The sequence below is a fragment of the Fukomys damarensis genome, unplaced genomic scaffold (genome assembly GCF_012274545.1).
Source record: "Fukomys damarensis isolate Sample0158 unplaced genomic scaffold, DMR_v1.0_HiC HiC_scaffold_17, whole genome shotgun sequence".
NCBI lineage: Eukaryota > Metazoa > Chordata > Mammalia > Rodentia > Bathyergidae > Fukomys > Fukomys damarensis.
In genome coordinates, this window is record NW_022900929.1 from 60,479,637 (window position 1) to 60,504,388 (window position 24,752).

The following is a 24,752-nucleotide window of genomic DNA, read 5'->3' on the forward strand; positions in this document are numbered from 1 at the left end:
TTCACGCCCTCCTATAATTTAATTGTTCCTTAGTCCTTCTTCTAAGCTCATGTGAGCTTTCCTTTTTGAACTTGTAAGACTTGAAATTTCTTTCTCATTGCTCAGCTCTCAATGTGTGTGGCCCTGTTCTCCCATCCTTCATTAAAATGCAGACTTTTATCCCCAGCTGAACCAAAGAAATTCACAGTGAACAGCATCTTGGAATTCAGAAGGGAGCTTTATTTACTAGGTACTGCTTTTGCCACACTCTAATAAATAGTATGTTGATATGTTAAACTTCAAAAATGCATCTGAATAAACAAATTTCTACTTATCTCTCCACATATCTATGCGGAGAATCAGTTGGGAGCCATGGCCAGGCAGTGCTGCTGTCTCTCATCTTGTCCACCCACAGTATTGAGCAAACCCCCCCCCCCGCCCTGTCTCCTTCCCTCTGCATGAAAAAAACTGCAGCTTCCCTAAGAAGGTGTACTTGGCTGCCAGCTCCCACTTTTGCTGAGCCTGCCTCTTCATGGCTTCCCACTCTGCTCTCTGTTCCTCTGCCATGGGGAACATTGGGCTCCCTCCAGAATTGTCTGGCAGCTGAAGTTTTGGAGGAGAAATGGATTGTGTGGCTGAGGCAGGGCCTTGTGCCTGATCACAGCGGTGGCAAGGGACTCTCTTCGGAGAGAGGCAAAAGCTGATGTTGCCCAGAGTGCAGGCTTAGACACTGCAGACTGAGGAAGTCCAGGCTGTTTTGAAGTGGTCCAGGGTGGTGGCCTGGCATTTTTGAGGAGCTGAGCTGGTTTGACAGGACCCATCAGAGACAAGCTGCCAGCCACTGTTTGGGATGGCTGAGCTGTGTTGGTAGCAGTAGGATGGACAGGGTGAGCTGTAGTGTGTTGCTGTGAGTTGGGAGGCTGGGGCCTTTGAGAAACAGCTCTTGCTTGAGGTTTTTCTGGACTGGGAAAAGGCAAAGCTATTAACTTCATCTGCCCAGGTGGTAGCAGCTCACACAGGGAGGCAGATGGAGCCTTTGTTTCAGCAGTGCTGTGCAGGCTCTGGAAGTGTTCCCGGGTACTCTCAGGCCTCTTCTTTTCATGTGGGAGCCCTTGCCATGGCTTGGCTGATGGCAATGTCTTGGAGTTTTGGGTAATTCTTGATTTTCCCAGTGCCCAGGAGGAAAAGGGCTCAGCTGTCTTATCTGCCTTCCTGCCTAATGGGTGGAAAACCTGCACAGACTGTAGCATGTGCATGCCTAGGCAGGTGCGAGGCATTTTAAGAGCCTCTTGGCCAAGGGCTGGTTGGTTTCTCTTGTGCTTCACATTGCAAATAGTTGGCTTTTCTTCTTCTTTGACTTTAGGCCCTGACTGGTTCCTCTCTAATGTTTTCTTGCCTTTGTTGACTCTGGACCTCTTGGCCCTAACTTGCCCACAGCCCTTAGTTTGGCTGCTCCTGCTAAATGCTACATTCAGGGGTTTGCTGTTCCTCAGCTAAGCTGTGACCATGGGAGCCCCGTCACTGTCTGCTGCACTGCAAATGAGATCCTCTCCCCCTAACAGGCTCACAGGGGCCTTCAGCCACATTTTAGCCTCAGGAGCGCCACTGATTCGCCTGGAAGCTTTATGTTTGTTCTTCCTCCCCTTGGGTGAAAGGCCCTTGGTGATAGCTGAGTTCTCATGCACCTGATTCACTTTGAAGACTCCGGTGTCTTGGGCTTCAATGGCTGTGGAATGGTTGGCCTGGTCAAAATTATTGAAGGAATGGAATATCTGGGGAAGGCAAATGTCCTCCACAGGGACTGCAACCTCTGCCCATTCTGGGCTATGCTGAATCCCCTTTTCAAAACCCCCTTGGTTCTAGAGACTCTGGTGGCACTTTATCCAGAGGGCATGTGTAGAGCCAGGCTTTTCTTGGCTTGGAGGCTTAACAGAAGCCAGCAACTCAGGAGGTTCAGGGAGTACTGGGGAGAGTAGAGGTGTGTCTTGTGCACCTATTAAGATTTTGTGGGCATCCAGAGGCTCTGAGCCCTTGCTCCTAGTTCACCTTCTCTGGTTGCTCCTGGGTTGTATCTACAGCCAAGAGTTGAGTGGAGCTGTGACCTGCAGCTCTCTTTGAAATGTCTCCAAGCTCAGCTGGTGAACTCCTTTAAAGCAAAGGAGCACATTTGGTAGTTAGTGCACAGCTGGGGAAACTCCAGAGGTTACTGCACATATCCTGTCTGGCTCAGGGCTTGCCATCTCAGGGATGCCTCTGTCTCTGGGGAAGTTTGACTCACTGCAAAGGAAGCATGGAAATGTCAGTCCCTGCTAAGTGAGTTGCTCCCACTTCACAGAAGCACAGACCTCAGCATCCTGGGAATAGTCAGCAAGGCCTTTCCATCACCTCTGCTTAAGGGCCAAGGACAGGACCTTACTTTAGTGTCTAGGAGGTAACATTATGCTTCTTCCTGCTAATCACCTCATGTCTTTGTTTCACTACTTACCTTTAGGTCCTAGGGTTGTTCTTGGTCAGAAGAAATGCAAAAATGATTTTTAGGATAGGACATGGTTTGGGCACAGTAGTAAAGCACTGCATACTATACACAAGGCCCTGCGCTCCATCCCATGCACAACACACTTTCTACACACACACACACACACACACACACACACACACATGCATGGTTGTGCAAGCACCCATACATGCATACTCACATAGAGTTTGTCAAGCTTAGAATCCTCCTATCAGGTCCATTCTCTAGCTGATTCAAGAATGCTTCTTTACATGGGCTAGGAGAAAGGGGAGGTCCTCCTCATGTAAAATATAATCAAGAAAAAGTATTGAGCCATGTGCTGTGGACACGATTTCTGAAACACATGGTCATAAACCTTGGTGAAAATGAAGAAAAATTAAGCTACCCTGACTACCATACATTTTGAAGTGTCTTCCAAACAGAAAACAGCAATAGAAGAGTGAAGGAAATTGCTCTTGGCGGGGGGGGAGAGGGACTCATCCACAAGAGCTCTGAAGTGTGGCCTTTTTTTCAGTCGCTCCTGAAGGTCTCTTCAGTGCAGCATGGATGACCATTATGGTGTCATGCATTTCCTACTTATAGAATTTGGAGGTGGGGTGACCTGAGCCCCACTCAGTTGGTAAAGTCTCAGGGCTGAAATTCTGCCTATCTGTGCACTTATCAGTACCCAAGTGAATATTCAACCCTCCTTCATAGTGCTAACTTTATTCCCTTCCCTTTCTTGCTCTTGGTACCCACCTTGGACACCTGTTGCCCTGTTTGCTTGAGCAACCCCTGAGCAGTAGATGGCAGAGGTGGAGCTGTGTTATGGCGTTTGTGAGCTGAAACTCCTTCAGCACCATCAGTACTTCTGGTTAATGGGCACAGGCCCTCTGTAGGATACACAGCCATAGGGTTGCATGCATGAGCCAAACTCTTCAGAAAGCAGAGGCCCCATCCCACCCTCACTGTAGTAGTAGCTGTGTCCTTGATTTGAATATGTAGTGGTGGTGTCCCCTGAACCAGGCTGATCAATGATGATGGAGATGTCCGGATAGTGGCATTGGGATGCTCTGCCACAGCTGTGGAAGCAATTGCTGTGCTCTGGTCAGTGACGGTCAATGTGAAGCCCTTAAGGGGCTGATGCTATTTTCAAAGCTTTCCCTGAGATCCCACTGCCAACTACCTGGATATGAAGGTACTGACATGGACATCTGGCTCCAGCCAGTAGCCCCCAAAATGTACTTATGCTAGAGTGTTGGTATAGACAGGCTTTAGCAGTGAGTGGCTGGGAGGAGGTGGCAGAGGCTGAAGGCAGGAGCCAGGCTGAACTGAGCGCCAGAGCCCACACTGGAGGAATGGCAGGCCCTTGCTTTTGAGGGAGTAGCTTGGCTTACCAGGGAAAAGTCCAAAAGCAAAACAACGGGTGAGATTTACAAATTCTTACTCTATTTGAGCAGATATATTATCTATCCTAAGTTTCTTGTGATCAAGGAGCTTGTGATGCCAGTATTTAGGAGATGCCAGCAATCAAAGACTTTCAGGTGGCCTGTAAGTGCTAGAGTGGTGTTTGGAACTCTTCCCATGAACTGTCTACCTCCCAGGGGTGTCCTCAAAGGCTCAAGGAGATCTTATTCATAGTTCATACATGCTGCATGCTCCTGAAGAGCCTTCTCCCTATCCTGTGCTGCCCTTCAGCCTGCCTCCACACTAACTCAGGACCCTGAGTAGTGAATTTGAAGCCTTTCAGGCCTAGAAGGTCCTTAGAGAACTGTAACCTTATCAGTTACAAGTGGAGGACTGAAATGGGAGAGGCCCACTGACTTGTTCAAGCCCTCCCATGGTGTACTATTGCAAACTGGTTACAGAGCCTGACTCCCCTCTCAGGACTTTGTGTGCTGGGCACAGGCCAAAAACCAGCAGGAAAGGAACTTTTCACCTCTGCATTTTTGTTACTCACTTGCTAGAAGACAGTATGGCTCTTGCCATTGTTATCCTCAGTGACTTATTTTGCTGTGCAGGACCCTCGCTATCTCCTGGGTGTCTTTTATAAGCCAGAGTGATCAGTAAATTGCAAGGGTCATTCTTTCCTTTCTTCAAGCTTAGCTTCTAAGTCTCCATGACTACTGAGGGATGGTTAGGTTCTCAAACAGTGATTTGGGGGGAGAAAAACTTTCTCTAAACTTTCTTATCTGCAAGTTACTCATCTATGAAGTGGTCATCCAAATAAGTACAGTTCACCCATGCATGAAGGAGACATATTATATGCGATTTGTGCATATGGAGATAGAAGAGGTGCTGGAAGTGTAGAAAGTAAAATGAAGAACGTATAGCATCACAGACTATGATGAAAAAAGCACATATGGACAATAATGAAAACTGAAATTAAGTATGAAGAAATAGTTCATTTACTAACATGAAAGCATAGTGAATTTATAAAGAAAGGAAGTGCTGTACAGGTGCAACTCTAGGAAAGTGAACATGATTTACTCTATTGTAGGGAACTCAATAAGCCAAAAATAGGTCACACTGGATGGTGATTTTGAATGTCATTTTCCCAAATACATGTAGGCAGAGAAAAGATGACTGGGAAAAGTGTGTAACAGGCCTAAAACAGCAGTAAATGTGAACATTTTGGTAGTCATAATTTATATATTGCAATAAAACCTGGTATTGAACGTGGGTACGGTGGTGTGTGTATTCAGTTCCAGCACTCAAGAGGCTGAGGCAGGAGTGCTCCATTAGCTCAGAATTCAGAAATCAGACTGAACAACCCAGTGAGACCCTATTTCAAAGAGAAACAAAAATGAAAACAAAGCAAACTTAAAAAAACAACTGCACAGCTCAGATTGCAAAGCAATTGTATTGGTTATCGTGTTCACTTGCCTTTGTGTTGAAAATCACTCACTGAGAAATAGACATTCATCCCTCGAGACAGATTTTACACTTTATGTCATCACACAACAAGGTGGGGAAAAACCCTGGAAAATGACTGAGTGTTCCCATTCTTCCTTTCAATCTAGTAAGTAGTCATCATAAATATTTGGGAATGTATGTCACTCCTAAAGCCTATCAAAGCCAGCACGGCTAGAACACGATGAAAATGGCATTTTGGTTTTTTCACTGTTGCTTGGTATTTTTAATTTTTAAAAAATTTTCCTATATGTTTCTCAGTGCTATAGCTATTGTTTTTGTCCCTTCTTTTCTTTTTAATTTGTTTGTCTGTTTTTTGCAATATTATCTAAAGAATCCTACATCCCCAGCTCTTTTTTCTTTATTTTCTTTTTTGTGCTTTTTTAGTGTTTAGATAGGGTCTCACTGATTTATCTAAGCTAGACTTCGACTTATCCTCCTGCTTTGTTCTCCCATACAGCTGGGAGCACACGGACTAAAAAAATCTTTTAAAGGTAGGAAATCTCATAGAAGGTCACAAAGTTGTTTTAGATAAATGTGAAGTGAGGGATGTGAAACATGATGTCTTTATTTGTGGGCAAGGATTTCTTTCGATTCTCAGGTGTCAAATGGTTCATGTGCTGGGAATTTAACTCAGTGGTTCAGCTGCCTGCCTTGCAAGTGCAAGGTCCTGAGTTCGATCCTCGGTACAAAAAAAACAAAACAAAACAAAAAAGGGCTCATGAGTATGTGTGTTAATGGAGATGTTGATATCAAATATGCACTCTGTTTTATGAAGGAAAGTGTCATAAAGATGCCTGCTTTCACCTGAAACTTACTGAGTATTCCCAGGCAGTTAGTGGTTCTTCTGCTGCATAAGGAGTAAGGGGCATCATATTTTAAAAATTGGTTAAGATTAAAAGTCAGTGTGAAATAGAATGCTGAAAATTGTTCCCCTGGCCCTTGGGATGGTTGTTTTTAGCATATATACAAGAAGAATCATGTGTCAAACATCCAAAATGTTCACATTCAAAAATTATTGCTGGGTGTGATGGCACCTGCCCGTAGTCCCCAGAATTTTACGAGGCTGAGGCAGGAAAATCTCTGCAAGTTTGAGGCCAGGGTGAGCTACATAGTGAGTTCAAGAACACCCTGAACTACATAGAGAGATCCTGGTTCAAAAGGAAAGAAAGAAAAAGAAGAACTATCAAGTAGTATCTGTGTGAGAGCAGCTGTAGGAAGAACACTACCGAAGAATGCAAAGCATTCGACAAGGTGCTTTTCCCAAGTGAAACCCTATGGTAGTTTCCTCCTTAGACCATTAAAGAAAGCATCTGCCAAACCCGCTCCATTTTTCCCTTGTCTGAGGTTTCACTGTGTTATTTCTGTTACTTGATGTCACTTGATGTCTCGAGTAATCGTCAAGACTCCATCCCAAGCTATCTTTTCTTTTCTGGAGTCTCCATGCCCTCCACACTTTCCTCTTTGTTATTTCCTCATCCCCCATTTTGTATATTTTGTATATTTTCTTCTCCCTTTCCCTCCAATCCAGGCAGTTTCTATTGGCCTCTGCCTTGTGGGAACCCTCCCAAATGCCCTGCTCCTCAAATGTCTGCCTGGGTATAGTCCAGTCCTTTGGCCTTGGCCTCTTCCTGTAAGTTGTCACCCAGTTCGGACAGAAATCTATGTAGCATGTGAATAGTCCACTTCAAATGGCACACAGTGGAAGTGGAAACACTGGTGTCAGAAGACTGTCAGTGGTTTAATATCTTAGCATATAGTTGCTGTTTTATACCCCTGCTAGGTTATTTTTCTATTTCAGTTGAAACAAACATACTTAAGATGTTTCTGATTGGCATCTCTGTTCCTACAGCCTTTAAAAGTCAGTGTTAAAAGAGAAAAGGAAGGGAGTATGAGCAATCATTCAACCTCAGGGAATAGATGAAGAAATAGTTTTTTTACCAGAGTAAACCATCTATCCAAAGTCATGTCCCTACTAAAGGTTCAGTCCATAAGTGAAAGTAGGTCTTTAGAATTCCAGTTCAAGACCTTATATAGCTCCAGCTCTCAGAAGGTTGGGGCATGTATTTAGTCTCCCAAGGTATTTGTTCTCCACTGGGAAGTTGATTTGTGAGGGGAGGGAATGTGTAATGCCAAAGACATTTGAACTCATCTTTCCTTACCAGACATGGTCAGAGAAAGGTCTACAGAAATTGCAGATGCCTAGAATGCAGACAGGGTACTGGAGGATATCAGTGGCTGAAGCCAAAGTGATCACATGTCCAATAGGAAGAGCACTGTTCACTGCCCACTGACTATGATAACAGCATTCACTTCAGACATCTCCATGGAAACCCTAACATTCTACTAGCCAGTGATAGGTGGGTGGTTGGGTGATGTCACAAGGCAGGCAGTTGAAAGTTCTGAGATAGCCAATAGGAAGGTCAGATTGGCAATCAGAGATGAGATTGGGTGAAGAGGCCACACAATACTTAGAATACTGTAGCACCTAAAAGGTTGAGGCAGCTTTGGGGTGGTTATATCCCATGAGACATACAAGTTTCTCACTCGATCCAGGACACTTATCTTGTAGAGAACACCAAACTGTCTTTTAAATTGTCTGTAATAAAGTTATTTGTCATGTATATTATATTTCACATAATAATGGCTAATATTTTCCCAGGAATTATGTATCCTATGTAGAGTTCAAATCCTTGGGGGAGAGGGAAATAGATAAAACAAGTTGTTCTGAAACCATCTTAGTCCATGTAGTTGTCATAGACCAAAGGAAGGGACTAGAGAGCACTTTGAGTAACCGGGTTGAAGAAGAGGGTAAAGTCCATCGAGTGCACCTTGCAGGGAACACTATGGTCCAAGGCTCTTCTGTCTTAGTTCCTTCTCCTTTACCTGGGCTGGGCCATGCCAGGCAGACTTAAATCCCTGTCCTGTCTCCTTCCCTCACTTCCTCCAATGTAGGGCTTGTTTCTTGCACAAGTCTTGATTTTGCATTCTTACATTCAGAGATGTTATTTCCTATTAGCTCCCCATAATCCGGGTATGTAAGTTCGTATGTATGTATGTATGTTGTGATAGTTAATTGATGGTGTCAACTTGAGTAAGAAACACCCAACTAAATTAAATCAGCATAGTTCTGTTGTTGCTGAAGGGATTTACTGAAGGAAGATCCACCCTGTATAAGCGATGGCCTGAACAGAATAAAAAGAAAATGCAAAAGGACAGCTCACTTCTGTGTCTTCAGAGGAACTCCAGGTTTCACCTTCACCTTGAACGTTGTCTCCTGGGTTTCAATGCTGCCTCTTCAGCCTTCTAGCACAGATCCTTCACCTTCCAGTTATAGACTTACACAAGAATCTACAGTGAGCTGTAGGCCTTCAGCCTTGGACTGGATTCTTTACATCGCTAGCATACAGACAGTCCCTTTGCATTCTTTCACACCTGACTCTGTGGGTGGTCATTGTAAACCTACCATGTAAACCCTTATATATTTACATATTGCGCATTAAATCTGTTTCTCTAGTAAACACTGATGAATACATATGTACAGATTTATTTATATTTTATTAGTACATGTCTGCAGTGCATAATGTTTGCATTCCTTGTGTGGAGTTGGTATGTGTACATGATATTTTCATTCTCTTTTTTCAATCCTGTTCCTTCTCTTACCTCCCCATCTTCCCACCTCTTGATCTCCTTCCCATTAATGTCCCACTTCTTTATTCACAGACCTCTCAGCTCCCATCCCATGCTTGGCCATCTCTGACCTACTGCACTTCCCACCACCCCTGTTTGCCAATGTCAGTGTGTCTGCACCTCTCTGCTTCTATCATGATCAGCAGCTCAGTCCGCACCAGGTATGAGAATCACCTGCTTCGCCTGTCTGCTAGTGGCGTGACTCCTAGTGGGCCCCTCCCTACGAGTGTCCCAGACTGCAGCTCAAGGTGACCTCCCATCTCAGATACAGGCCCTGGAGGATAGCTGGCCAGCGGCAGGTCTTGGGCCAGGGCATGCCCGGCATGTGCTTCGAAGCCTGGTAAACCAGAGTGTTGAGGATGGTGAGGAGCAGGTCCGCAGGTGAGTGGTAATGGGATCCATGATCAAAGCCAGAGTGGGAAAGATAAGAGACACGGGGATTGGTGTCCTAAGGAAGGGACGAGAAGGAGGCAGTGCCCCAGGTGGTGAAGAACTTCAGGAGAGACACCCATAGTGCTTCCGTCTTGTAGTTTAGGTATCGGAATCCCTACTCCAGGTACCCACATAATTCCTATCTTAACACTCGCCTCAGTGGCCATGTGAAGGCCAGCTTCATGCCCTCCTCAGGCTTGGGTCTCTTGCTTGTTTCCTGAGCCCTGAGGAGCTACAAAGCCTGGTGCCCTTGAGTGATCCAATGGGGCCAATAGAACGGGGGCTGTTGGAATGTGCGGCCAACAGGACCCTCAGCCCAGAAGGAGGGGTGAGCCCCTTGGCCTAGGCCTGCAAGGTTTCAGAGGACAGTGTGAGTGGCCCAACTATGTCAACCAGGCTCAAGCACAGTGGTGCCAGCCCCAGATCTACCTCTGCCACCTCCATTACTAACTCTATGGTCATTCTCACCTGTTACCGTCCCTTTCTGGCCCTATCCTCTCTGGTGTATACCCTTTGCCATCTTGAACCTCACCTGTTTCCATCCCTGGTTTCAAGTCTTTGCCCAGGCCCTGGGAGATCCAGATGTGGGATTAGATATGGGATTAGAGAGAAGGTCTAAGGTTCAGTTGTCTTTTTTCCCAGTCCCAAGCCTTCTTTGCTTACAGGTGGCATATGAACTTTTGGGGGTTTTGCGCTCATCAGGAGGATCTGTACTAAGCCCCCCAGAGCTGCGGGTCTGGGCGCCTCTCTTTCCCCAATTGGGCCTCCGCTTCTTACAAGAGCTGTCAGAGCCTCAGCTTAGAGCTATGCTTCCTGCTCTTCCGGGAACCACTGTCACACCTGCTCAGGTGAGCCTGTCTTACTCCTTGGAGCCCTACTTCCTGGAGCCCCTTGTCAAGACAATCACATTTAAGGATACCATCAGCCCCCCTGCTTCTGCTGGATGAGGGTGAGAGGATGAACCCTGTACCGCTGAGGTCTGCCTTGTTCCCCTTCCTCAGATCAAGCAGGACTCTGAGTCAGGGTGATCACTGGGGGTGTTGGAGAGGGAGCTGGAAGTTTTGGAAGGTGGGCCGTAGAAACTTGTTTGGGACTTGGCTGCTGGGCACTGGGAGCTATTGTTCCCTTTCCCATCCCAGGCTGCCCTGCTGCTTGGACGGCTCCTCCCTAGGCACGATGTGAGTAGCAGCAACTTTCCAACATCCCCCTGGGGGCCTCTGACCCTTGTTCTCCTGGCTCTTGCACCTTCCCTGTCCAGGCTCGGTTCCCCTTGTACCGTTGCTCTGTTGCATTGTGATTGTTACCTTCCCCACCACTTTGTCCCTCTTCTTCACACCTTTTGTCTCTCCTGCTCCTCAGCTGTCCTTGGAGGAACTCTGCTCCTTGCACCCTCTGCTGCCTGGCCTCAGCCCCCGGACACTCCAGGCCATCCCTAGGTGAGTTCTGGATGGGTCCTGCTCCTGCCTGGTCCCTGAACTGTCGCGTCTCTCAGCCTGCCAGACTGCAGCGCTACTGCAGACCTTTCAGGTATGAAGGGAACAGGCAGGGTGAGACCATCAGGGATATGGGCACTGGGTGGGAGGACAGCATCTTTCTTGTGGCTAGGGAAGCCCTCCCCGTTGCCTTACACACACCCAAACACACACGCACACCACTGATTCTCATGCAGGTGAAAGATGGTGTTAAAAGTACGAGTACAACAGGTGTTGGTGCAGCTGCGTGTGTCCCTGGTCAGGTAATGTGTGAGATCCCGACCGAGCTGATCTCCATGATGTAGGACAGGTTCATCTGGCTAATGCTGCCTCCCACACTCCCCTGCAGGGGCCCTGAAAGTTCAGGTTAGCTCTGGGCCCACCTAGATGCTAGCAGCTCCCCTCAGTTCTAGATGCAGGACAGTGTGACCTACACTATCCTACAATGTCAATGACAGAAAGGCCTGAGAAATCTTCTCCACTGTCAAGTGAAGAGACCAAGGCTCAGAGAAGCCAAGAAATACGAGTTCATCGGGTGTCTAACTAGCACCAGTTTGGCCAGTGTGAGAGGACTTAGGTGTCCACTGTTGCAGCAGCAAATGCCATCCCACCCTAACCTAGATTTGGCCCCATGTCTCCCCTTCCCCGAGGACTGAGTGCAGTCCCTCTCACCTGTCACTGTACTGTCACACCTGTCACTGCCAGAAGCCCATGCCCACCACTTGGCCAGACTGCCTGCTTCCCCTGCTCCCATTAAAGCTGCTGCAACTGGACACTGCAGCTCTTCTGGCAAACCGGAGGCGCTACCGGGAGCTGCCCTGGTCTGAGCAGCAGGTAACTGCCCACTTCATCTCTCAGAGCTCCTCTCGGTCTCTTCCACTTCCTCTACCCATCCCTTGCCCAATCCGGTGCCTTCTCGCTAACACTCATGATTCTCTCTCCCTCTCAATCTCAGCATCAGCATTGGGAAAGTGACCTCTGAGGGGCCACATTACAGAGAGGCAGGACTGAGTCCAAGGCATCTTAGGTCCTTGGGGTAATGTCTCCACTGGGAAGCGGCTCTTCTCTTTCTATTATAGTCACAGTTTCTCTGGAAGAAGATGCAGGTGCCCGCCAACCTGACCCTCAGGAATCTGCAGTGAGTATCTTGTGTTGAGCAGTCAGTTTAATTGAACATATTTTGTGTGTGTGTTTGTGTGTGTCTAGTTACTTTAATTGCAAGAAACACAAGCTTTTGTAACATCAGCTATGCTTATTTCCAAATGGTTAATTAAACAAATTAGAATGTTGTTGGCCTATTACTGCAACACAAAAATACCTACATAAAATAGTTTAACATAGCACACAGTGTTACACCAAAATGTTTTTCTCATTTAAACTTTATTAAAACTTTAGCAGTACAAATTATTCAGGTTGCAGATTATTAAAAAATTAATTCCATAAAATCCACATTAAAAAAAACAACAAAAAGATAGACATAAAATAACCCCCAAAGCAATGAAAACAACAAAATGGATATTCACCATCAAGTCTCTAAAACAAATTTTGAGACAGAAAGGAAATAAATTTGCAGACCTCACTCATCCACTTTTGTCTTCATCTGTTCCAGGGCTTGATTCATGATCAAATTTTTTGTTTTTATCATATACATGGTCATTTTCTGGAGCTTCTGATTTAAGGTCTTCGTTTTCCACTGAGGATTTGGTCTTCTCACCCTCCTTAGTTTTCAATGTGGAGGACTTTAATTCACTGTCTTGGTGTTGTTTTATTTTTGAGAATGGACTTTGATCACTATCGGCCTTTTTTTCACTATTACTACTTGAGCTATTGTGGTCACGATTTTTAGAGTACATTCTTTTCTCACCCTCAGAATTTTCTTTTCTAAGCACTTACTTTCTTGGTTTCTATGTTTTTCCCTGTTTCTGCTTTGACTTTCTTCTCTCCCTGAGCTCCATGAATCTCTCTTCCTCCTCCTCCTCCTCCTTTGCTTCCTCTTCCTCCTATCTTTACTTCTTGATATTCCTAGTGTTCCTCTTCTCTCTTGGCTTTATGACCTTCCTCTCCTGTACTCCTCTCTCTGTCTGTGGTACTCCTTGCTTCTGCTGTGATCTCTGTCATGGTTTCTGGATCATGCTTTTATGCTCCTGTCCCTACTTCTGCTTCGTTCCCTTGTTCTATTATTGTATCTGTGTTTACCTTTAGTTATATCACATTCTCTACTCCTAGACTATGCACGTCTGCCCTTTTCTTTACTTTTACCGTGATCGTGCTCATTACTTTTTTATTCTATATGCTTGGTCTTCTCTTTATTTCTACTCCTTTCCTGATATTTTCCTTTAGAATCAGATTGCTTTTCTTTTTCTTTAATATTCTCAAGATCTCTTTCTTTACTCCTCAACTTCAACCTCCTTTTATCATGTCTGTTATGTTTCAAGTCTCTTTCCTTACTCTGATTTCTCTTTGCTTTTATTCCTACTTTTATATTTAGCTCTTTTCTTCACTTTGTTTTTATATTTATCTTCTTTTTCTGAATTTCTTATGATGTCTCTCTCTTTGCCGTCAGATTTATGGTCTTTAACTTTCTTTTCCTTTTTGTTTCTTCTCTCTGGACTCTCAGACACCCACCTGTAATCAGTTGTTTTTCTCTCTTTTACTTTACTGGGCTCCTTTGATTTTCTCTCACTCACTCAACTCACTCTTAACCCTTTTGATCTGTCTTTCACCACTTTCTACTGTCATTCATTGAGCTCTCTGCATCTCTTGCCTCCAATGTGGAAGAGTCGCAGTACATCTGAAATGATCCCTTGATCTGGATCTGGAAGGAGTTCAATAATGCCTTGGCTCTCTTCCTTTTTCTGGTATGAAGCAGGCTAGGAGTTAGGCACATTCCCCCCACCCTCTGTTTTTCTATTCCTTGCCACTAGCTTTAGGAGGGTTTTTTCTCATGAGGAATCTATTTTCTGGTATAGGAGGGATCTCTTCTGCATGGACAGTAGACTGGAATTGTGCTTCAAGATTTTCAGCATCACTTTCACTAGATGCACTTTTCTTGCTTCTCTTTCTCTTCTTTTCTTGTGTTTCTGGGAATTTTTCTGTTTCTTTTTCCTTTTTTTTCATGTCTCTTTTGAATCACTTTCAGAATAAAAAGAGTCAGATGAGGATTGAGAATCACTTGAGCTGTCTGAATCACTAGATGATGAAGAGGAAGAGGATGATGATCAATACCTTTTCTTTTCTTCTTTTTTAGCTTTAGATTTGGGGATCAGCTCTCCACAGCTGAGTATCCATACCACAGCAATGCCAGCTGAGTCTGTTTTCTGGTTTTCTATCTCTCTCACACTTTCCTGACCACAGATCACTTGTCCAAAAACAACATGAGGCCCATCTAAATAGGGAGCTGGTTTCGATGTTATGAAGAACTGTGAACCATTTGTATCTTTCCCTCTGTTGGACACTGACAAAAGAAATTATTTGTTGTGTTTAACAGCAAAACTCTCATCTTCAGAAAGGCCTCCACAAATAGATTCTCCTCCTCTTCCATTTCCTTCACTGAAGTCACCACTGTGAACCATAAAATCCTTCACAACTTTGTGAAATAGACAACTCTTTTAATGTAATGGTTTCTGAGTTGATTTCCCTGTCCCCTTTTCTCCTGTACAAAGACAATGAAAGTTCCCACATGTTTGGGGGCATACATCAGAAAGCAATTCAAAGACCAGTCTTCCAGCATGTTGACTGTTAATGGCAGTATGAAAAAAGCACTGAGGATGCTGGTTCCAACACTTCAATCTTTAAAGTGAAAAAAATAAAACACCAATGATAACTGAGCCAAGCCAGTCTTTTTACTCAGTTCTGAAGCATCAAACCTCAGCCTAGCTCCCTGGAGTTCAGGCCCTGGAGTTCAGGCCATTGTTGCTGCTGCCATATTACAGCTTGTAACTGAACATGTTTTGTGTCGTGCTGGGGACTGAACCCAGGGCCTCATGAGTTCTAGGCAAGGGCTCTACCACTGAGCTACACTCCAGCCCTAAATAACATTTTTTGAGTGCTTACTATGTGCCAAGTACCAAGTAATACAGGTATGATGCATAATCAGCCTTATGATTCCCCTGGCTCCCCTTCCCCTTGTCCTTCTGCCTTTCCACAGTGCCAGGCCTACACTGACCAGAGCTTAGAGACTCAGAAGATCTACATTCTAGTCCGAGATCTGTCACCTGCTTGGGCTCTTGGCCAAAAGTTGTTTAACCTCTCAAGACTTGTTTTCCCTTCTGTAGACTGAGAATAAAAATGGTACTTATCTCAGAGCTAGATATTGTGAAGATTAAATGAGTAAGACACACAAAGTATTTAGTACAAGCTGAGCCCAGTGACACACACATAATCTCAGCTACTCAAGAGACTAACACGGGAGGATCACAAGTTTGAGGCCAGCCTGAGCAACTTAGCAAGATCGTGTCTCAATAGGTAAAAATGTCTGGGGATGTACTTTAGTAATAGAATACTTGCCTAGCATTCTCAAGGCCCTGAGATCAATTCTTAGCACTACACCTAAGAACATAAATTAAGAACATAAATTAATGAAAAAATAAACAAACACAGTGTCTGGCCTAGTGTAAACTCCAAGAAGATATTTGCTTCTATTAGTTTAATTCAAGGTGACTTCAGAGCCACTGGTCAAGGAAGAATTAACATGAATAAGTATTTACCATCTTACCAGCAACCACTGTAAATGAACCAGGGATTTCAGGATCTGAAGACACGGCTCTAGTCTCAGTCCACCACATGTCTAGTAGGTTGAAATCGGAACATCACCTGAGGGCCTGTATCTGGGCAGAACTACAGCAGAGGATGGCAATTCCAGATTCAGAACTGACCACCTTGGGGCCAGAACTGACTGGACTTGACACTAAACTACTCCTGGATTTACCGTAAATGCTATAATAGCTGGAGATACTGGATCCTTACTAAGCTCAATTTAGAGTAGAACTGCCCTTAGGAAATTCCCTAGCAGAGGCAACTCCCTGTCTGGTGATTCCTGGACATCATTTATAGCCTAAAGTAGGGGCTTCTGTTCAAATGACCTTAGCACAGGACAGCAGAGGGTGGCAACACTGCTGTGGCCTGCCAAGTAATCTTAATGTAACCCGGGCCACTTTAATAGAGTATGAAATGAGTGAAGCAATGGTCCAGTTCTGCCCCAGAGAATTGTAGTCTGCTTAGAGCACTGTGTTCAGAAGAATGGATAAAAAGAAAATTATGAAATATGTAATAAATGCATTCAAATCTTTAAGGGGTTATGAAGTAGAAATTATAAATGGTTCCATGGGACAAGACTAGGATTGATGAGTTAAAATCAGATTTTCACACGCTAACCCTGTAATCATCCCTTGACCTATGCTGCTTACACTTCTCTATCCTTGGGAAGGTCATTCCATCTACAGATATCTCTCTAGGCATATTTTAATCCTACACGGACTCCCAGACCTGCTTTTCCCCTTCAGAGCCTGTACCAACTTGTGCAGACACCTGAGGGACATCCCAGCAGCCTGGTCTGCAACACAGATTGCAGAGATGGAGCTCTCAGACTTTGAGGACCGCCTGGCACTATTTGCAGGAGATCCAGGACTTGGGCCTGAGGAGCTACAGGCAGCCATGGGAAAGGCAAAGAAGGTTAGGGATGGAGAGACCACTAGCAGTTAGAGGGGATAAAAAAGAAGTTGGTTGGTGTAAAGTGGAACTCAAGGGGAGAGTTGGGTGAGATGTGGGGAAACAGGAACTGAAAAGAGGATTTGGATCTCAAAAAGTTCAGAGGGAATCAGTATTGAGGAAATGGAGCTAGTACATGAATACAGGGACCAAAGCAGTGGTTATCAAATTTCAGTGTCAAAAAATCTGGGGAGCAGGTTTTAAAAATGCTGTTGCTAGGGTGCCATGCCAATCTGACAGATCAAGAACCTTTGGGTTTGGGATGTCACTGTCTACATTTTAATAGGCATAACAGCAATGAGTCTGGTACACACAAAACTCTAGAACTCATGGGCTAGAGTTTTCTCTTCTTTCTTATTGGTACTCTAGGGTCTTTCAATAACCCCTTAGTCATAGGAACTATTATCCAATACTCTCATTAGGAAAACTAAAGAAAAAGCAAGTGATTTTGCCCAGAATTCCACAACTACGTCAGAGGCAAGACTAAGACCCAGCATTGTGACTCCTAGTCCAGCTCTTTTCCCACTCACATTGTTCCTCTCTTCCTCTCAGTTGTGGGGTCCCCCCCACACCCCAGGATTTCGTCCTGAGCAGACTCTGCAGCTGCGCTGGCTCTTAATAGGGCTAGGAGAGCGAGAGCTACAGGAGCTGATCCTGGTGGACTGGGGGGTGCTGAGCACCCTGGGGCAGACAGTAGAACTTCCATCCCACAGACCGCTCCTATGGTTTACCCAAGCCCAGGGGATTCTTTCTCTTAATAACCCATACGAGTGACCTTAGGGACTCTGAGACCTTAAATAAAAGATATTTTCTCCTGCCTCTTTTTTGCTGAGGATTTCTCTTTACTCTCCTTTTATATTTTTTGGGAAGGAGATGGAGAAGTTTTCAACCTCCATGGCTATTAAATCTTCTGATCCTAATAATAAAAGAATATAATTCAGTAGCACCCATGATTCCCCTAGTTACTTCCTCATCCAATAATTTCCCATGACTTTTCTCTCTATCCTATGCCCTCACCCCCCACCTCCACTGTAGCTATGGGTTGTGGTCTCCAGTTTCCTACGGCAGAGTGAGTGGCATGTCAGCCACCTGGACTTCATTCACCTGACAGCACTGAGCTACACACTCATAGGAATTCTAATATATCTAGAATGAGAAGCCTGGATGTGAATGAATAATACTGGGTTGTGGGTTTTTTGTTTGTTTTGGGGTTTTTTTTTGGTGAAAATAGTTTATTACCATTATCATGCATGCAAAGAAACTTGAGGGACTGTTGCATTAAGGATGATCTAGGGAAATGAAGAGAGGTAGTGAACTGAACTGAGAGAGTTCATTATTCAATGTGTTCTGCATACATTATCTGTTTTGCTAATGAGCTGAGGGTCCTTGAGACAGAAAGTGAGGGTGTAAACTTTGCAACCGTAAGAGGCAAGAGAACCTCTGTCAGCTGTGGCAGGAGCATATGAGAGAAAGCAGAGAAACGTGAAAACAGAGCTGAAAAGCCAGTTTCACAGGTATCTGTGTGAGAGAGCATGAAGGGGCATACAGAGGGCATTCTTGTCTCACTTAGTCATCCTAACCATGCAGGTGACTATTAGAGTTGAGGAGAGAGGATCTGCCAGAGCAGTGGACATGAAGACCGCTATCCAACATGAGTAAAGGGGGCCCTGTTTACCTTTCAGAAAGCAAGATGGGAGATTCTTACATGCTGAATAGAGGGAAGCCTTCCATCAAAAGTAATGACACTGCAAACACTTACTGAGATTTTCTGTGGACCAATTCCTTTACCTGCATTACTTCATTTAATTCACACAGCTACCTAAAACAGGAAATCTTATCTCAATTTTATGGATGAGGCATGTAATTTAACACCTACTTCCCTACTTCTTCACAGTCAGAATATGTTACTCATTACTTGCTAAAAATAGAAATTCTTGGGTAGGACCTAAAACAAGAGTTCTTTCTTTACAAGTCCAAAATCGAGCTGTATAGATGAAAATATACAGTAAGAACTGGGTTTATGACAGTTTCCCATGCAGAAGTGAATATGGAGACCCAACCAGCATAGGGCTGTGAAATCAGTTCAACTCTTCACCGTGAGCAGCACATTCTGGTGTTTGAGCCATTACCTTCCCACCTCCCTCCAATTAAAGCCTAGTATCTTAGTTTTACTTGTTGCTGGGACAAAATACCTGATGCTTACAACTTAAAAGAGGAGAGGCTGATATTGACTCAGTTTGTAGAGGTCGGCGCCTTAGTCGGACAGCACGGCACTGTGACACAGCAGAAAAGAGTTACTCATGGTGTGACAGACAGGAAACAGAAAGAGTCAAAGGAGGAGCTGAGGAGAGATAAACCCTCCAAGCCACACCCTCAGACATCCCTCCTGTGTTGCTTTTTTCTTGTTACTGAGACAAAAAATGCCTGACATCCATAGTTAGAAGGGAAGGGAGGATTTGTTTAGCTTACAGTTCATAGAGGTTTCTGACCATCAGCTGGCTGAAGTGGCAAACAAGTATCACAGAGGAAAAACGAAATTTTGCACACAAGACAAAGGTAACAAGAGAAAATTTGACAGCATCTCCCCTTTTATTTTATTCAGTCTATCAGGATCAGAGCTTTGCTAAAACCTTACTGCAGTGCTTTAGTAACCACACACCCTTAATCCCAGCATCACACAATCCAGATTCAGCCACCACAGACTGAATGTGGCTTTGTGGGGCACATCCAGACCAAACCATTACACCTTCTTTCTGACCAGACTCCACCTCCCAACATCACATTTAGCTCTAAATTCATCAGCAAATTATTGATGAGTATCAGTCCCCCATGATCCAGTCACCTCCTAAAGATACCATCTATGAGAACATGAGGCTTTGGGGAGACAGCTAGAAGCAAACCATAATATGGACATGAAACTTCAGCAGAAAAGACAGAATCCAGAATCCTTGGCTCAGAACAGAGGGATTACTTCAGAAACATGAACACACCAATCTCTCACCTCTGACACCTACACAAGCTCAAACGTTTTCCTTATCTGCACACCCATGGGGCCACACCACATACCCCTGGTAGTGACTTGATGTCACTTATTTCTTCTTTGCATTATCTGACTACTGTTTTATTTACATCTGTGGATTCCTGAAATTCTTCCTTTCTTCTTTTTCTTAGGGTGGCTACATGTTCTGGTTGTCCCAGGATGGTCCAAGTTTACACCCATTTCCTGCGGTATTTAAGAGTGATTGTTTTTACTATCAGAAATGTCCTGGATTGGTTGATAAACAATAGAGTCAATCCATCTAAGCTGCTCTTTGGTTTTCCTTATTTCCTGCCACCTAGCTCCCCTAAACACCTCTCTAACATCTTTGAGACCCTGGCGGAATCTTTGGAACACTCTCTTCTCCATGGAGATGACCTTTTATGATCCTCCTCATTCATGCCTATCAAGAAGCTCTTCTCCTTGTTGTGCCTGAGGGCAAGAAGCAAAGGGATCAAGCGGCAAGACAAGAGTTGGGAGAGATAGAGGGAAAAAAGTGTTTCTGTGGGCATGGAGAATAAAAGAGGTAAGAAGCAGTCTCACATGTAACACCTGGCCAGTCTTGATCCACTGCAGCTGCAATCAGCAATGCAGACCTGGGTTTATAAAACAGCAAGTGGTCCTGGGGAGAACAAAGTGCCTTGGGCTAAGAAGAATCCTCATGGTGGCCACCGGGCCTCTCAGAGCCCATCTATCTTTTCTGGCCCAGCTTCTCCTGTGGTCCTTTTTACATCTACTCTCCCTGCCCAGTCTGCTGAAAAGGCCCCTTTTATCAACAACCTGCTGCCGCTCCTCCTCCGCCATCTCAGCCTGTAGTAACACCCAGCCAGGTCACCCTTAGGCTGCTCAGTGCGCCCACCACAACACGCCCACCTCTCACCATCTGCCTAAGGGCAGGCTGGAGGCAGACGGAGTCACCAGGTACTTCAGCCAGTTCTGACTCTGGCAAACAATAAATGCCTGTCATGGAAGGAGCCAGAATGCATCTGAGGAAAAAGGAAAATAAATATAAGTCATGGAAACCCTGAGGGTGGAAATGAGGGCCCTTGGAGAAGGAGAGACCTTAGGGATCGGAAGGCTTTTTGTGATTTCCTCCTGCCAGCACTAGAAGGAGGGGCCCGTTGGGCAGGCACTCTAATTGAAGACATTGAGGACTCTTCCCCAAACTTCCTACCTGGGGGAACGGTTATTTTCATCCACCTCGTCTTCTCCATCTCTGTCACTCCTTAAGATATAATTCTTTTCACCAAACAGGATTAGCAGAATAATGACCATGAGTCAAAGCGCAGGAATTGGAACGATAGACAGTGACACAAATCAGAAGTAGAACACTCGTTCCACCTCGTGGTATCCGCGTCAGGGGTGTGCTTCAAAATCTGGGGGTCAACTCCATTGTGTTGCTCCTGGATCACAGGGTCAGACAGGTCAGCAAACTTCTGAAGGGAGTTAAGAGAGGTAGTCAGAGAGGAATCTGCAATTATAGATCCATTTCACTGGGTCAGAAGACTTGGCACGAACAGCTCAGAGACTTGAGGGATCTTTAGTGGGAAGTAGTGGCATCAGTGGGAAGATGACACAGCTCAGCAGTGAAATTCCAGGGACTCCTACCTCATAGGTCTCTATACCTCCAGTCACCACGCCCATAGTCTTGATGAAGGGGTGGCTAGGGTTGTCCACACTGGTCTGGATGCACTGATCTGGCATCTAGCCAGCGGGTGTCTGGGGTCAGGTGACTGGCCACGCAGTCAGGCTTCTGGATGTCTGGGTAATCAGTGCTATGGAGAGGGCACCCCTAAAAGTGGTGGGAAAGCTGGGGCACAAACCTACTGCTGGCAGCTGGCAGCTGGCAGTCATGTCTAGCATTGCTCCATGGGAGAAAAGGGAATTAGATGTAGACTTAGCCTGGATAACCTGAGGGACTTCCAAGGTCTGTTCTTTCCCAATAGTTCTAGCTGCTTGTGACAGGCTGTCTTAACTCCCCCAGACATGCACAATTCTTTCCTCACATGAACACAACATTAGGGGTGAGGAGAGCAAAAGACAAAGGTGGGTAATCCAGGAAGTGGGGAAAACAATGGTAGAAGAGGATAGAGAGTGAAAAGGACAGTTTCTGGTCTTCAAATTATGGATTCGGGCAGTGGATGCAAGTAGAATTCTCTGGTGGTGGGAGCTGTGACAGTTTTGTTGCGGGTCCCCAAGCACTCTCTTGCTTTAGGAACTTGAGCTTATTCCCACCTCCTGAAGTCTCCAAACTGCACATCCCCCAAGCTCCAGGGCTTGCGTTGCACAGGTGTTGCTCTCTACTCCCACTTTCGTTCCCATCACCCCTGTCCCCTACACACTCCTTACACGACTCAGGCACCGATACTTCTGCAGAGTCAGCCTCTGCAATTCACTGGCAGCTTGCATGGTTTCTGCCGGAGCAGAATCTGAGGGACAGTCAGACAGCAGCCGCGTCTTGGGAGTCCAGCTGCTGGATCGAAGAGCGGGAACTGGTGCAAGATAGGAACAGGGAGGAAGGATACAACTGGGAGTCAGTGTGTCAGAAAACAAGGAGCACCTGGGGAAGCCATATTCAGCAAATTTTGGAGATTATTTATATTATTTGTCATTACAGTTTCAGGTAAGTTTTTGAAGCTAAATGTTCTTATTCTTAGGCAATCTTGCATCATGCATAGAAACAAGTTCATTAAAAAGAACTGTTACAACAGAGGGTAAACTTCTTTATGAAGGGAAAACATCTTATTATCTATTTCTCCCTTACTTAAAACATGCAGCATTCTTTTCATATTACACGTAGCTGTAAGCTATAAGTAAGTCCTTGGTCGTTAGCACATCTTCGCTGTCTTCTGTCATGTGAGAAAGGATAACAAAACTGAAATGAAATAATCCATTATTAACTTTGGCAATTTAGAACTACATTATGGAGTTATCACAAAGTAATAGATAGCATTTTCGAAGGACATATATTTCCAACACACCTTTACAGTAAGAATTCTAGTACCCACATATCATTCATTGCCTTAATACATACTTGACAGTATTATTATTGTAATCTGTTGAATAAGCTGTTGAAACCAAAACATGGCTCTGCTAAAAAATAGAGGCTAATGAAATGAAGCAAAGAAATTCAGAAAGAGGAATTTTTACGCATACATTTTTTATTTTGCCACTAGTCATTATGTGTTCCATATGTGCCACATTTTTGTCCCCAAGCTTTATCAGGCTATGACAGCCACAACAAGGTGACACTCTTTAAAGAATGTTTTAGTAATAGGTAGCACAGGGACTATCTCTCATCTTACATTAAAATATCAGATTATCTACTTTTGCTGTCACTTTGGGTATCACTGTATAAGCACAAAGGAACTCTTTTCTGGACTTTCACGGAGTTGACAACATGACTTTCTCGATTATAAAATGTTATATGTCTGTCTAGGAACAATTATAGAAACTATTTAGTTTAAGTTAATTTAAAATTCTTTTGTTCTAGATTTCTCCATTCCAACATAGCAAATTCACAAAAATTTCCCATTTGTTGGTACTACTTTGGCCCTCACATAAGCCAAGCTTTCCTCAACCTGTTGGGACACATGAGAAAGAAAAGTCCCTTAATTTCCATCCTCTTGTTCTGCTAAAATTGCACCTCAGGTTTGATTCAGAGGCACAGGCTTATATCTAGTACCAGCAGTCCAAGAACATACAGCTATTTCAACTACCAATACCTGGCCTCTGGCTTCTGCAGTCATTTCCTCTTCCCCACACCACACACATCCATATACAATTTGGACACTTGGTTTTGGTTTCATTTTAGTGCCTTCAAGTCCCTTTTCACTCTTCCAGTATTAACCAACACCTAATTTAATGTCATTTAAAACCCAGGTGTTACCTCAGAACACAGAAAATCTACATAGTGAAGCATCAGGCAAGTGGTCTTTGAGGGGAATGAGCCTAAGGACCCTCCTCCAGTATCTCCGGGCCTCTTGCCTCCACTCCGGTGAAGAATAACGGAGTGGGGCAAGACTGATTCAGACCAGAAGGCCCCCAGCAGAAAATGAGGAAATCATGTCCCTCGAGGAATGAAGAAGTCACAAAGGAAAGTAGTGCTAAGCAGAGGTTTACTTATAATATGTGCAGGAGGTATAATGCTGCCCAGCTGCAAGCTACATGGCAGGGAGAGCTTGAATGAGCTTCTCAATCTGGTTTCTTCACTCTGCCCATACTAATAAGTGTAAGCGATCTCTAAAATTTAACTGTTTCAATGATAGGTGTACTCTGGGCCAATCAGGGCCTTCGCCTTGGTTGCTGGGTAAGTTAAGGGTTATGGCTCCTAAAATGATTGATGTACTCTAGGCCAATCAGGGTCTTAGCCTTGGTTGCTGGGGTGAGCTGCTGCTAGGGTGAATAAAGAGTCATGGGGTCTAGAGGCATAAAATAAATACATGCAAGCTGACCCCTAAAAATAACTGTTCCGCACTCGCAGAGGTTTCACAATGGGCAATTTCCAGAAGGCAAGTGGTCATTTCAACAAACCTATTTCACTTCAGCCATGCCTTATCACTTATTTCATGCCTTACATCCCTACTTATCTTTCCCCCTAACTGTCCCTATAACAGCAAACAGGAACTTAATATAAACAGGCCCAGCAAACAAGAATGTGAACTGGATAAATTTTGTTTCAAATAGTATTAAAGATTGAATGTAGAACCTCATGTATGCTAAGCAAGCACTTTACGGGTGATCTACATGTCCTGGTTTTTTTCTTTGAGACACTGCCCCCAAAAATTATCCAACATAGCCTTGAACTTATTTTTTTTGTTGTTTTTTTGAGACAGGGTCTCACTATGTATTTGAGACTGACCTGGAACTCACTATGTAGTTCAGGCTGGTCTCGAACTCACCGCAATCCTCCTGCCTCAGCCTCCCGAGTGCTGGGATTACAGGTGTGTACCACCACGCCCCAGCTAGCCTTGAATTTAGGATCCATCTGCCTCAGCCTTCTCAGTAGCTGAGATTATAGGTGTGTGCC

At 44.7% G+C, this 24,752-nt stretch overlaps 2 protein-coding genes across 4 annotated transcripts; one reads left to right on the plus strand and one right to left on the minus strand.

Moving 5' to 3' along the window:
* Positions 1-373: 373 nt before the first annotated feature.
* On the minus strand, positions 374-7,686 carry LOC104868043 (uncharacterized protein C2orf78). 3 transcript variants are annotated; one of them, XM_010632653.1, is made up of 2 exons: positions 7,549-7,686; positions 374-2,125 (listed from the first exon to the last, which is right to left on the minus strand). In XM_010632653.1, the coding sequence occupies exon 2, from the start codon at positions 1,254-1,256 to the stop codon at positions 510-512; it is 747 nt and encodes a 248-aa protein (XP_010630955.1). In that variant the 5' UTR covers positions 1,257-2,125; positions 7,549-7,686; the 3' UTR covers positions 374-509. The 3 variants fall into 3 exon arrangements, 2 of the variants coding, with proteins under 2 accessions (XP_010630955.1, XP_010630954.1); XM_010632652.1 differs by having other exon boundaries at positions 374-2,256; XR_002025628.1 differs by lacking the exon at positions 374-2,125 and adding an exon at positions 3,242-3,366.
* A 987-nt stretch (positions 7,687-8,673) lies between these two features.
* Positions 8,674-17,841, plus strand: LOC104868110 (stereocilin-like). Its single transcript, XM_019208717.1, is given in 13 exon segments — positions 8,674-8,842; positions 9,110-9,237; positions 9,342-9,457; positions 9,704-9,836; positions 10,174-10,356; positions 10,648-10,686; positions 11,740-11,814; positions 12,060-12,118; positions 14,228-14,274; positions 16,482-16,514; positions 16,517-16,650; positions 17,239-17,379; positions 17,722-17,841. Coding segments are annotated over 13 exon segments (1,377 nt in total).
* The last annotated feature ends 6,911 nt before the right edge of the window (positions 17,842-24,752 follow it).

What these genes read in the sequence shown, in the direction of transcription:
- LOC104868043 (XM_010632653.1), bottom strand. Translation starts at nt 1,256, where the DNA reads ATGCCTCGCACCTGCCTAGGCATGCACATGCTACAGTCTGTGCAGGTT.